The 15,276-nt window shown below is 32.4% G+C and overlaps 1 protein-coding gene and 1 long non-coding RNA gene across 3 annotated transcripts in view; one reads left to right on the forward strand and one right to left on the reverse strand.

The window, feature by feature from the left end:
• Positions 1-3,804, reverse strand: part of LOC146995179 (uncharacterized) — a 95,817-nt gene extending 92,013 nt beyond the window's left edge. Inside the window, exons 1-2 of the long non-coding RNA XR_015043607.1 lie at positions 3,529-3,804; positions 3,107-3,180 (exon numbers count right to left, since the gene is read on the reverse strand). This is a non-coding gene — a long non-coding RNA (uncharacterized LOC146995179). The remainder of the gene's footprint in view (positions 1-3,106; positions 3,181-3,528) is intronic.
• Positions 1-15,276, forward strand: part of Pka-R1 (protein kinase, cAMP-dependent, regulatory subunit type 1) — a 225,419-nt gene that overhangs the window by 21,945 nt on the left and 188,198 nt on the right. Inside the window, exon 1 of one of the 2 annotated variants that reach the window (XM_035355087.2) lies at positions 10,589-10,762. The exons of the other annotated variant lie outside the window; for it this stretch is intronic. Within the exon in view, the coding sequence (XP_035210978.1) occupies positions 10,733-10,762 (30 nt within the window). The 5' untranslated portion in view covers positions 10,589-10,732. Of the gene's footprint in view, positions 1-10,588; positions 10,763-15,276 lie in introns of those variants that run through there. 2 annotated transcript variants of the gene reach the window in all.

Raw genomic sequence — 15,276 nt, forward strand, 5'->3', positions numbered from 1 at the left:
TTGATTTTAACACTTTTTTCACTCTTCTTATTTTTAGTTTCCCATTATAAGAGGACCTTCGATGATCATAAACCTCTTATTGAAACTTTCTTTGCATTGCCGGAACTAGGTTTGTACATTTTTTTTTTTCTCTCCGCTGTCGATAATGAAAAGGTTTTTTTTTTTTTTTTTTTTTTTTTTGTTGAAGTCATTTAGGCAAATTGGTGCTTCATCAAGGGTCACAGTGTGTTTCCATTTATCTTCTGTTAAATAGTTTTCATGCTGGGTTCTGAAAATTGTTCTGCGTTGAGCCACATGCGTCGACAAAACCAGATAACTTTATGTTTTTTCGCTTTTCTAAGTTGGTAAATCTTGATTTATTATTTTATTAATTTTTGCTACATTTTATTTATTGTATATACAGATTTCGTAATTAATTTCTTCGTCGGCGGATTTTCTCACATTACCAACGATTTAACTTTAAAAACGTTAGAAACAATACGTATCTTTTTCGGGTATACGTTTGGAGTCTTCTTTCCATGCAGAAGTAATAACTGAAAGTTTGTCCCTCACCAACTAATAAGGTTGCTTATTTTACTGAGAAATTTTAATACCATGCGTTTTACGACATTTTTGAATTATAGAACAGAAATATTTCTCTTCAGAAAGCGCAAAAACTTATCCTTCAGTCCACAGCTTGTTTGCATGCGACATTTTGAAAGAAGAATATATTTAAAAATAGCAGACGATATTTCTCGTTTAAAATAATAAGCGTTGGACAGAAATTTTTATTCCAAAACATTTTCTCTTTTTTAAAAATTCTTTTGACTGAAATCGCTCCAACAAGGTATGTTTTGAATCACTCTGTATTTTGAAGAGATTTATTTTGATATGTTATATCACTTGAACCCAGATCTGAAATAAATTGCTTCAAATATTAAACAACGTACCGCGAACTTCAGATTTTATAAAACAAGTAGGAAAAGAAGATATTCTCTTCCGATGGAATAAATGTAAATATTGAGTTATAGGACCTTTGTTATTATCGTTTATTTCGTTATTCATGAAATGTCGGTACTTAAGAGACATAAGATTCATGAAAGTGCGCAAGGTTGTTGATAACGGACAAGACAAACCCTATATTGTCAGAAAGATTCATTCGATTATCAAATACTACTTCACTTTATGTATAATTCTTTATTTAATCCTGCAGAAGTTGCAGCAGTTTCAGATGAAATTTCCCAACCGCTACCAACATCATGAGGCAATTGCGTTTTGTTTGACACGTGCAACTGATTTCAAAAGCTGATAAATTTTAAAGTATGTTTCCTTTCTATGGGAATTTTGCAGAGATATAAAAATTTAAAGACACGAATTGTGTAATTTCTATCTTTGTATTTTATCTTAGCGTGGTGATAGCGAGCGTTTGAGTCTTGGCGTATCAGACTTTAGGAAACAATAACTAGGCTTTGTTGACGTCTTACTCTTCTCTTCAAGAATAAATACGTTATTACGATTCTTTGCATGCGCAGTTTTTTAAATAAAATACAATTAAAAAAGGTTTTTATACAATGAGCTTTTATTTAAAATAGATACCATAATTAATGCACTAAAAGTAGAGAAAAAATTATGTTATAGTTTAATGCGAATAATAGATTAAATAATTTTATTTAGAGAATTCATCTACAATTTTACATCGCGAATAATAAAGCGTAGTGCGCCCTTTATAAATTTGAAAAGATAATGGCTTATTGTACATTGGATAATACAATTAATTAGTAGATTTCGTTATTTAGGCGCCCCCAGTGGCGTAGCTAGGGTGGGGCAAGGGGAGACATCTGTCCCCGGGCGCAGCTTTCAGTGGGCGCCAAATTGATGTTACGAACTTTTAAAATGAAATTTTTCCGTTCTTGGCACAGAGAAAGGGGCGCAAAATCTTCAGTTGTCCCCGGGCACTGAAAACCCTAGCTACGCCTTTGGGCGCCCCACACTTTTATTATTCGCCATATAAATTTTTAGATGAATTGTGTAAAAAGAATTAATTAATCTGTTGTTACCATTAAACTGCATGATAAATTATGCTTCCGCTTTTTAGTGCATTAAGTATTATATCCATTTTAAATGAAGGCTTATCGTATAAAAACCCTTTTTTTAAAGTTGTAAAGTTGTATTTAGTTTTCTGTTTTTTAGTCTGAGTTACACTTTATCAATGATGAAATTTTTAGTCATTATTTAAGCTCAAGCAATAAATTGTAAGAAAATTATGAAATAAAGAAAAATAAATGAATGTCATTCAAAGAATCAAGGAATTGCTTTGAATATTCAGTTTCGAAAATTAGATGCAAATTGGTGTAATTGGATGCAAACGCTTTTGTCTCTTGCAATGCTTTTTTTTTTTAATTATAGAAAATCGCCCAATTTATATTTTTTTATCGTTTTTTGTTTTAAAAGAGGGCAAAAAGTTTGTTTTATAATCTGTGAAAATTTCAAATTTTTATAAGACTTTATATTTAAACTTTGTACTCAGAATAGCCTATAACAACCTAACCAATAATAAGTTTTGGCAAAGTTATTTGAGGAAAAACTTGTGAGCAAAGCTAGTGCTAGGTTTTTAAGAATAATAAAATATGGCGGCGCAAAATAGAATTTATAAATTAAAGTAATACAGTTCTCGTTTATATGAATGAAAAAAACTGAAAGGGGCCTTAATAAAGAGTATTGTAATAATAATAAGGAGACCTTAATAAGATGTTGAATGCTGTCATGTCGCAGGTTCACTACCAATATCCGAATATTTCGCTAACGAAGAAGTTTTTCTGTTAGTGGAAACCTAGCCCAAAAAAGGGTTGTACAGATAAGATAAAATAATAACAAAATAGAGTAATCGTATCTAACACTTCAAATTTGTGATATTGTCTACTGGAAAATATTCAGGATCACTTAATGATTACAAAAGTACTCCTTTAAATTTTTCGGTCATTATACTATAATCACTATAGTAATGTTATATTTCGTTGTAATTAGTATAATTCATGCAAGTATAGTAGAATCTCTTTTACCCGGGCAACGGGACCGTGCCATATAAAAGATTTTCCAGAATAACTGAATATTTATTTCTAGAACTTACTTGTTTTTTCGATGTCATTTGTAGAATTTGCAACATGTGAAATCCATCGGTCGTTGTTTTTCATCTGCTGATTGCTGATTTTGAATAAATAATAACGAACAGATTATTTAAAATTAAAATACATACACAAGATCTTATATTTAAGGGAAAAAAATTAAGGAACATTTTTAAAATTCTATATTTATTATCACATGATAATTACGAACTGCTTAGTATGATATAAAAGAACTTAGTGTATACCATAAAGCTTCAATAACATAATATACCAGTGCTGGCGAACCTTTTTGGGGCCGCGGGCCCAAAATGGAATGGCCGCGTGCCATTCCGTTTAGGATATTAAATTAGAATTATTCCCAAGTTACCTCAAAATGCTTAGATCTGAAAACTGGAATCTATTTAACAATGAAAGTATTAAAACTCACCGGCAGTCTGCAATAAATTTGAATTCGTTTAGCAAACATTAGTTGCTTCAGCTTTGGCGTATTTTTTGCCATGTAACAAGTAATATGATTGGCTACTGATTCCGATTGGAATACACTATTTTGTTGATCTAGGTGGAATTTCTGTTCTGTTGTCGAATTGGGATCTAGGTAGATTTTGATTGCGCTGCCTTTACCTTCTTCTAGGCCGGAACCGTCTGTAAATAGTTGGGGAATTTCTTTTCGCTTACTTCTTTTACAATAACAATTTGACACGGATGAAAGACTTTGTTGGTACATATTTTGTACACTGGTCCGCGATTACAATACTTCCTTTACTTTGTACAAGGAAGTAAAAAGTTATTTTATCTTTCTTATGACTTGTTTATTTGTTTCAGACTAAAGCGAGAACTGGCTTCCCGTCTAGTAAAGTCTAAGAACATTAAAACAAACTTCTACGTGCATCAGAACTCTAAAAAGGGTGGAATATCTCAAGGGCGACCCACGATTTGCTTTTTCTCATATATAACCTCACACAAAATTTTAGCGAAAAAATTTCACTTCTACCTAAGCATTTAACTAAAACTTTATCGTTAATTATGTTTTATGCATGCATATTTTATTTTATACCTTTTACTTTAAAGAAAGTGAGGATTAGAAAGATTTTTCCTTTCCAAAAAAGGATGGTAGGCAACCTTAGTTCCATTTGTTATATACTGATCGCTTGTTACGGAAAAGATTGCTTCAAAATGAAAATCATATTTCTCAAAAGCCATTTCAATGTAACCTTCTTTTAATCAAGCTCATAAATTACGTACAGTCTTTCAAATGACATTACTTCACTCATTTCTTTGTAACGTCGTCATTAACTGCGTTCATGAATTTCTTCAGTTCAGGAAGGTTCCGTTGAAAGTTTGAATCAGATAAGCGCATGATTTCGAAAAAGAGCGTTTTTATCCTTTTCTTATTAAAGCTAGAGTTCGTTTAGAATTTTTAAATCGTATTTAAAAATGTGCATTTAAAGTACGAAAGAATGTCAATGAGGAAAGAAATTCAGATGCTTTTATTGAGAGCAGTCTGTACTATTAAATAATGAAGAATCTGTATGTATGTTTGTTTGTTTGTATATTCCTTGCACTGTGGAAAAACGGCGGTACCTGCAGTCACTAAATTTTTAAGTCTTTCACACGAACATATGCACCTTAAAGCCCGAATTTTGAATTTCGAATTTTTTTTTATTTATTTAGTGTTTTATGCGAGTGTAAGAAAACTTTTGATATGAAAGCGATATAAAAGCTTTGTGTTGCCACTCGCCAACGCTTAATATGTTTATGTTTCAAATTTAATCAGAAAACTCAGCCATATGAAAGAAGAGCGTTGCCACTTGGTAAAACGTAAGATAATTGTCTTTCAAATTTAATTATAAAGTATTTTAATTTTCCACGCACCAATTCGTTACCATTGGGCAAAGCATAAAATATTTAATTTTTTTTTTCAAATTTATTCTGCTGTTAATTTACAGATTATGAGATATAAAAGCAATAAACGTAGATTCGTTTTAACTATTATTAATTACTAGCTGCACCGTGGAACTTCAGTAGCTTAATTCATTAAAATCATTGTATGTTTTTAAATTCCTTATACGAAGTAAGGAAAGTATTGTAATGGCGAAAAACTTCGGTATTATATTTCAACGGAAATATCCATTTTGACAGTTCCCTAATCCATTTTTTTCTATTTTCTTGCTTGACGTTTTTAGTACGAAATAAAGTTCCCCGTACAATAAAAATTGACGGGGATATTTAATTTCAAAAATTGGTAGTTCTTGAGATCATTTTTCAACTTGCCTTGAGGGATCGGTTCATTAAGTTAGAATAATTCGATGAAATAAGTTTAAATGAAGTACAGCAAAAATTAGTATAATCAAATAAACCGTATTAGGAACTCACATGGTGTCCAGATCAGATTTTTTTTTCTTTTTATAATAACTATTTTAGGTGGTTGCCCATGTAAGCGGTTAATGAAAAAAATTCGGAATATCACTGAGTTTCTTTCATCGATGCTTTCAAATTTGTACAAGATTTAAATACAAGATACCTAGCAGAAGGAATTAAATAAGATTTGAAAAATGAAGAGAAGTAGGCATATCAGCCAAATAATGATAATCATCTTTTCCGCGTATGGAAGACACAGAATTCTTTATTTGAGACATAACGATATTTCTAAAGTGAGCTCAATTTTTCGAAGCTTTAAAAATACTAATGACCGAGCTCTATTATATTATGGAGATTTTTAAAAAAATGCACTTCCCACTTAACTGAAAAATTAAGTGTCCATTATTTTCTTTCGAAAAACTAATATATCTTCAGTAAAGATATTAGTTATAAATAACTTAATATGAGTATATTTTACTGTTTTATTTAACACACATAAAAATGAGAAAAAAATCCTTTACTTTTAATAAGTAAAATTACTCTTTTTTGATCCTAAGGGCTGATTTTTAAGAAGTTAACTATAATGAATTGATCAGTCGTTGTCTATTTTACTGCTTAAATGAAACACAAGATAAAACTCGAAGGCTAAATCCTAGCATAGTACTTTTATTTTCACTACTTGTGTGGTAATACAACTAAGAGTAGCAACAAAATCAATGATGCGCCTTCTCGTCGATTAGCAGCTGCAGCGACTGGCTACTAAACTGCAGTTATTGACTGCATTACAATTCCACAAAAACTTATTCATCCATACAACAGCGTGGGTTGGACGGAAAACCAACTACCTTTTTACACTTACTGAACTCGCTTAACACAACACTCTTCATACCAGCTTATGTTTCAACAGCCACTGTCTTGCTCATGGCTTTCTTTTCGCCTTTTTTCTTTCTTGATGAGGAAAGCAGCTGCTCGACATTGCGTTCGATGGTCGTGTTTACCTCATTCCGAAAATGGTTACTGTTAGTTAAATTTCCCGCTTCGTCCAGTTTCTAAATATGTCCCCAACTACGTTGAATATGGCCAATTTTAATAGTTTTCGTGTTTGCAATGGAAAACAAATTTCCCCTTTACATGTTAACCCCAAAGTGATTCGGGGTGATTGGCTGTTTTATATCACAAGACAAAGCAGAAAAATTCTTCTAAATGCTGTTGGTGCCGCTTAATGTGATCTTTATTCATGCTGGACAGGGCAAAAGACTTCGCCTGCATCTGTCATGAGAGGCTAATCTACAAATTAATTTTCTTGAATATCGACAGGGAATCCTGATCATGTCTTTTATTAGAATTCGAAAATTTCTCAAGGAAATGTTTTATCTAATGCTGCCAAATTAAGGCAGGTGTACCTCAAGGTTTCCCCTATCTCATATATGTTCTATGTGGCGGACTTTCCACAAAGCGGCCTAGATCATAATTATTACTTAGGATGTTATGAAGACGATACGTCATTGGCTGACAAGTCAATAAATGTTACGTATACTTTTAAAAAGCTTCAAGATCAAATGCTAATATTGAATCTTCGTACAAAAAATGGAGCATATCAATAAATGCAAAATAATCCGAATTATTCGTCATCAAAAGGAATCGGTTTGACTCTTCACTCAGCATGCAATAAAAATTGTTCAATAAACCTGTGGGACAAATATAGAGAGCAAAATATTTAGGAGGTACCATTAACGATACCTTGAAATGAAAAGATCATATTAATAACATAACAAATAGGGCAGGAAAAACCATCTTCCGACTCTTGGGAAATATTCTCATTTTGATCTCAGAAAGAAATATTTGATCTACCTGCCATAAACCATCCAGCTTATGCATCAGCTGTTTGGTGTACGTAAAAAAATGAGATAAAGATATTACAAAAAATTAAAAACAGATATTTACGCTTTTTGCGATAATCGCGGCGATACTTGAATAGATAGATAATAGACAGATAGATAATGCGATCATCTTTGTCTCCTGCTATTTTGATAACATTAGTTGCATTGAATGAAAGGTGATAAGAAATATCTTCCAAAATAGTAATAGAATTTAACTGATTGAATATTAATATAACTAGAAACACATAAATAGTAGTTTTACAGCATTTATTTTGGAAAATGCAAAATTTTGTTTATGAACTGTTTATACTGTCTTTAACCCAAAAGTTCATTTATGAAATATTTTTTACCTTTTTGGAGATTATTTAGAGAATACTGTACCCATAATCCTAATATCCCGAGGGCAATCCTTATTAAAAGAAAACAAGAAAATACACCACTCTAAAATTTTCAATTATGTAAAAAAGCATTCTTATTTTTGTGTAGATTTTATCGGAGAACTTTGTTTTCCGGGGGTGTTTCTTCTGAAGAGAATTGCTTGAATTATTTTTTCTTCTTAAGATCGTTTTTGCTGTGTCTGATTACCCTCAAAATCCATAGAATTATTCAAAATCTACGCCTGAGCTACAGTTGCATTTTTGCCTAATTAAAATGGTTGATTAAAAACAAAACTAGGATGTTTGCATCCGACTTTACAATCAAATAATCCAGAACAAATAATCAAATAATTCAATCCAGTTATTAAACATCATTAAATTTTAAACTGAATTGTTAACAAAATTGCCTATATTAACATGTGATGTGAAAATATTTATTACGTCTGGTTTTCTGGGAAGTTGAGTCATGCTAAAGTTTCATAGAAATCAAGGGCACCTAGCTCAAAAAACGTGGAAGTTTCTCGTATAACCTTTTTTAAGATGTACCTGATAATTTTCATTAAAGATAGGCATAAATTGGAAAATTGGAATTACAATTGGCATTGCTTAATGTGATCATGTTTGTCCATGGCTGTTTTGATAACATTAACAAAATACTACCGATAAGAAAAAACATCCTTCAAATCAGGAATGGAGTTTAATATAACTAACTAAAATGTACAAAATGGCACTTTCATAGCATTTTAATTAGAAAAATGCAACAACATTTTTATGAACTTTTCATAATGTTTTTAATTTAAAAGTTCATTAATGAACTGTTCGTAAAGCTTCTGAAAATTATTTGACCGATACTGTAACCTTAATCTTATTACTAAGAGGGTATCCCTCGCTGAAAGAGAAAATACCAATGTAAAGTTTAAAGTTAGGCAAAGAAAGCAATCTCTGAAGTTTTTTTATAGCCCAAATGGGCAATTTTTCCCAGAAGGGCTATTAATTTAGTTTTGGCATTTTACGTCGTTCACTATAAAACGGCGTTTCACTTTTAAGTTTATTGTCACCAAAATATTAGAACCCTGCATTAAAGAAATTAAATAATGAAGAATCTGCTTGAATGCATGTCTTTTTCTCGCACTGTGAAAAAACGGCACCTAGAGACATCAAATTTTAAATAACGTAGTCCTCCACTCGAAAATGGGTATCTGGAAGCCCGAATTTCGAATTTCTTTTATTAACTATTTCATATTTTATAAAACTTCAACGAATGTTTGGTTAACAAACTGAACGATTTCAAAGCGAGCAGTGGCAACACTCTACAAAAAAAAAAAAAAAAAAAAATCTATCTTCAGCGTGCGAGACTGTGTATTGGAAAATCTATAGATATGCTCTTTTTAAATATTTCGTGATATTTGCTGTTATATTGAATTTTATAGTTTAAGGGCGAAGAACGTGATATTTAATAAATAAAGGTAACAAACAAAACGTTAATAAAACGCCCCTTTCGGCATAATATAAAACCTGAAAGCTTTCAAAGTCCCCGTCACTTCTCTTGAAGAAGACGGTCTTGTGTCTGATCGCCCATAAAACGGAGAGAGTTATTGAAAAACCTGTGTAATCCCCCCCCTTTATTTTAAGTGGTTGACTAAAATCGAAACCAAGCTGTTTAGCGATTTAGTCCCTTATTTGGGAATATTTTCTTCCTCATTTGACGATTTTAAAATCTATTTGGCGAATTTACTTCAGTTTACAAAATTTGTTCTTTAATATTTTCATAATGTTAACCGAATTGTTAATCGCAATAATTAATACTTATAAATTTTATAAATTAATACTTATACATTATAAATACGTCTATTCGAAAATAGACGTATTTTTCATGTTTTCCGTATATAAATGGGCGAAGTTCGGCAATTCTATAACAATATCCGAATGATAACCTTGAGCACGATCACATTAAGTAGCGTCTACTATGTAAGGTTTTTTAAAAATATTTCTTGGAATTAATATTAAATAGACAGAAAAAAAGATTTCTTACACGCTTATAATGTTAACCGAATTGTTAATCACAATAATAGGTGTATTTTCAATGTTTTCCGTATATAAATGGGCGGAGCTTCGGCAATTCGATAACAATACCCGAATGATAACATTAAGCATGATCACATTAAACAACGTCTACTGTTAAGACACAATAACACGCCGAATAAATACTAATTCAGAAGTCAAACAACAAAAATCAGCGTTATACCTACAAAATTTTCACAGGACTAGTTTCGATGGTTTTACCGAACCATCATCTTCAGCTGCAAAACCGCAAATGAACAAGATAGGAAATAATGATTCTAGTAAATATTCCTTTGCTCTACGTTTGAATACTCTAAAATGCTTCTTGAATCACTAGCATTCCCAAATTTTTTCTTTTGGTCTACGTTTGAATACTCTAAAATGCTTCTTGAATCACTAGCATTCCCCAAATTTTTTTCTATCTTAAAGCTTTTAGTGATATTTCCCCAAACAGCATTCTGCGTATAAAAATCGATGCTCACATCAACAAGGGCTTCAGGAAAGCCACGTCGGAATGGTAAACCTGTACGCTTACTGCGTTGTCGCCCCCGCAATATTTGAACAGGCAGAGAACCGGACAAATGGATGCAGAATATTATAATAAACGCATTCTTGAGAATACCCTGTGAGGTTTTTTTTTTTTTTTTTTTTTACCCATACGTTTTTATCTGCTTTCCTCAGCGGATCGCAAAGGAGGGGAGGAGAGAAAATCGTGAGAAATGGAAAGTTTATACGACAGTTCACTCAAACCAAAACCGTCATTATCTCTCTTGTCGCCACGCAGTACCGTTGCAGCGTCGGTGTTCCGCATAAAAAATAAAGACGCCATCTCGTCGACCAGCATCTTTAACTGGGCAATAACGTCTTCGAGACGTATTTCTCCTCTTTCGGGAAGAATCAAATGACAGTTCGTGTATTTTTCTCATAGATCCGGCGGAAATTGAACTATCGCTAGATGGCGCAATCGGCTACCGACTGCTGTGTGGTAAGTGCACGTGACATGTTTCTCTATTTCATCTTAGCTCTTCATCTATATTGGATGGGGTTCTACTCGCTTTTTCAAGGCTATTGTTAAAATGCGAAGAGACGAACGCGGATAGATTAAAAAATGAGAAGGCGGGAGTGATATTGTAGGAGTTGTGCAGATTTTGCTAAACAGATGCGATTATTTTATTCACTTTCGTAACTTTTCAAAAGTTTGATCGAAATCGAACAAAAACCCGCTGATGAGGAAATCATTGGATTAACTTTTCCTTTTGCATTTTGCATTATTATTTCGAAGCATAATTATAAATGAAGAGTTTTCAAATCTCTTTCTCTCTCTTTTTAGCCCAAAATAGCGTTAGCCCAGAAGGGCTATTAGTCTGAAAGTGAGATTTTGCGTTGATTCAGTATGAATCACTTTTCCAATTGTTGCCACCAAATATTATCACCATGTATTATGTTTAAAGAAATTAAATAATGAAGAATTTGCATGAATGCATGCATGTTTCTCGCGTTGTGAAAAAAACAACGGTACCTAGAATCATCAAAGTTTAAATAACATACTTCTGCCCCCTAATATGGACACCAGGAAGCCCGAATTATGAATTTCGAATTTGTTTTATTATCTATTTCATATTTTGTAAAACTTTAACGAATTTTTTATTAACAAACTGAATGATTTCAAAGCGAGCAATGGCAACACTGCACGAGAAAAAAAAAAACATTTTTATCTCCAGCGTGCGAAACTGTCTATCGGAAATTCTAAAGATATGCTGTTTTTAGATATTTTATTGTGCATTTCAAATTTTATAAAACTTTCACGAAATTTTTTTAATACAGGCTGTTTAAAATGTAAAACGTTTCCACATTAAAATTCTCGATATAGTTAATGGGAAGAGCATGAATAAGTTTATGAAATGCAAAACATTTTTTAAAGCTGAAGAATGGATTTGTTGTTTGATATTGTAACTACGTCGATTAATTAACGTAACATAAGATACCGCTATTAATTTTAAAACAATAAAGGGATAAAAAATTGTTATATCCATCAAAAATGATTCATAAGGATTTTATGATAATTATATTACTTATTCAAGTGTTTGAAATAAAAGAGAAACAATAATAACAAGGGGGAGGGAACTGTAGGAAAGCAAAATGGTAATAACCAGGCAAAACGCACTGAGGATGTTGTCACAATGCCAAAATGACTCGAATATTAAAAAAGGATGTAAGTACATCCTGTACTATCTAACAAAATTCTAAAGCAAAAACTGAACGCTGTTAGGATTTTTTTATAATTTAAATGAGATCGTGGAACTTTTTTCTCTGTAATTATCTTGTATTCCATCTATGTTAAAAAGTATTCAGAATTTAACCTTCTCTTAAATATTAATTTTAGACTGAAAATGCAGTGAAGATTCTAGATTTTTTGAAAAAATATGATTTTAATAGTATTAGAAGCACAAGGGAACTTCGGATCCCGAACAAATTTTACGAACGAAAAATGTCTTAAATGACGTCTCGAGATACAAACAAGTAGGCCGACAATAAATGGTACTCCAGAATGCAGTTAATGCAGTGGATGGAATGTCTTCAGAAAATGACGGAAAGAAGGATATTCCTAGTTTTTTGATTTGCGATATTTGGGGACAATGGTGTAAGGTGGAAAATTCCTTAGAACATTATCCCCTGATAAAGCAGTAGCAAGCCCTATATCGTGAATACATTTTTTAATGGTCGACGCTTTATTTAATAGCCATTAGCCTTGCGCCACTACTAAAGTGGTAGCCATTTCATTGTGGAAACACCTAATAGATTGTTGCCAGTTGTTGCCTCCTGTGAAGAGACGAGCAGTTATATCCATGCCTTCTCCAGGATTCGAGCCCGGGCCCATCGGTACAGCAATCAGGGTCACTAATCACTGTTTAGAAACTGGTTAATATATAAGTTCCATTCTCCACAACATAGATCCTGCCCATGACAATGTAATGATTAATTGATTGTATATTTATTTTTCATACGGATTATTATATAACAATTATTGTATAGATGACATTGTCAATTTAGCATTGTAATATTACTATCATTGATTCAGTGAATGCCACCGGCGGTGGATGGTAAATTCTTTTCCGTCGCATGGGCATAATCGGCTACATCGGCTGGGCGGCAATAATATAGATATCTGTAAATTGCAATACGGGTATCCTTCTTATAACATGTTAGATAGGTTCCTAGAAGATACTATGTTGTGTGTAATCGTGCCAGACAAACAGACAAACAAATCGTGCCAGACAACCTATACAGCCAATACAAAATATAGGGATGCGTTTCGAAAACTTTAGAAACAAAATATTTTTTTTAGTAGTGCTCTGTTATCTCATTTAAATTTAGACTTTTTGCAACGTGAAATGCTTTTTCTTCTTTTAGCAAACGATTCAAAATTTGTATTTTGGTCTCCAAAGAAATGAATTTTATTTTGAAAGTTGTTTTACTTTTAGACATTCTTTGAGACTGAAATATCATTTTACAATAATTACTACTAAAAATTGACAAATCAAATTAGTAATACACACGCAAAAAGTTTTTTTAAAACCTTTCTTCCCAGATTACAATTTCGTAAGTTGTGCCACTTACCAACTGAACTCTTGGAGCACGAGATACATACTGAGTAACTCAATGGCACGACTCAATTTCAGCAGAATTTCGACGTCAGAGAATGCGGATATTCCCGGAATTTTCTCTATTTTTTTGTGTGTGCAAATAAATAGTTTATAATTGGCATACAATCATTACACCCTATGACATAGTACGAAACTTATTTTTGTAAGTGCTGAGTATAAAAATCTTGTTATCCGAATATATACAGACCTAAAGTGTTATCGCAGGTTTTAAACGGATATTCAATTAACGTGCAAGGATGAAACCGTGATGCCGTGCTATAACGAGGGTTTCCGCAATTGTCTTAGCGTGTAAGAGCGAAACCGTGTTATAAGAGTCTTGTACCATGTCTTGTACCTGTACCATGTCTTGTTTTAGGAACATTTTTAAAACGTAGACAAAAACAAATCACATTGCGGGGGGGGGGGGGGCGGAAACCGGAAAGATAGCAGTTATCTAATATTTTTACGGATTGGGATTTCTCTTTCTAAGCCTAACATTTTACCCTTTTGGCTTCTTCACCGTTTTTTACTTACGCCATCAAATTTTATTTTTATGTTTTAGATTTAATGAATTCCATAGGTTTTCCTTTACAAAATTACATCCAAAGTATTCTTTTCTTAGCAATCACTTCGGATGCGGGAACAGATTAATTCATTTTACATTAATTCCTATGGGGAAAATTGTTTCGGTTTGCGAATATTTTGGATCACCAGGAAAGCATTAAGTTCATGAACGATGGCTTCATTGTATAAATAAATAAGGCTACAATGTAATTGACAAAGTTTTTGATACACTAAGTTTGAAAATCTTAAGATTCTACCTAACAAGATGGAAATTATTTCATACATACTGAGATAATTCTTGTGAAAAAAAAATGTTAAAACATAATTAACATCAAGAAATTCCAAAATTTTAAATGTGAATTTACATTAACAAAGACATGCGTATAGTGGCCAAAATCATATGGTTATGCTGGAGAATTACATCGTTCAAATTAGCTTCAAAGTGAAAATGAAAAGTTATTAAAATATTTTCTTTATTATATCACTAGCGGAAGTACCCAATGCCAATCAAGTTAGATTGACAACTGACTACGTAATCATGGAATCATATGGTATATATACACATATGACATATGAAATTGCCCTTTTAGGTCAGCAAAAGTAAAAACAAATACATCGTTATTTTGAGCAAAATGAAATCATGGAATCATATGGTATATATACCCATATCATATGGTATATATACGTAATCATGGAATCATATGGTATATATACCCATATGACATATGAAATTGCCCATTTGGGTCAGCAAAAGTAAAAACAAATACATCGTTATTTTGAGCAAAATGAAATCATGGAATCAGGAGTTGTCCTGTGTAATATTGGCTAATAAATTGTGCTTTCATTTTTCATCACGTGTTGTCGATAATCACTCCAAATCCACGAACCCGTAAGAACGCAACAGCAGGGGCGTAACTAGAGGGGGGCAAGGAGGGGCATCTGTCCCCGAGCGCAGAATCCAACGGGCGCCAAACTGATGTTACGACATTTTAGAATTAAACGTTTTCCATCCTTGGCAAGCAGTAGGGGGCGCGAAATCTTCAGTTGTCCCTGGGGCCTGAAAACCCTAGCTACGACTCTGCGCAACAGTATACTTGAACGAAAAATAAAATCATTTCGCTAATGTTTAGTAACTGATATTTGAGGCAATAAAATTGCAAAACACAACTGTCCGAAAACAAATATGGGTCACTGTAACTGAAATTACAGAGATAATAAGACACTGAAAGAATTAAAAATCTTAACTCTTATACAATCTTGATAGAATGATATAAATATAAAACAAAAGTTA

This window comes from Stegodyphus dumicola, chromosome 10 (genome assembly GCF_044657685.1).
Source record: "Stegodyphus dumicola isolate Sdum_Otavi_A_Nest chromosome 10, ASM4465768v1".
Lineage (NCBI taxonomy): Eukaryota > Metazoa > Arthropoda > Arachnida > Araneae > Eresidae > Stegodyphus > Stegodyphus dumicola.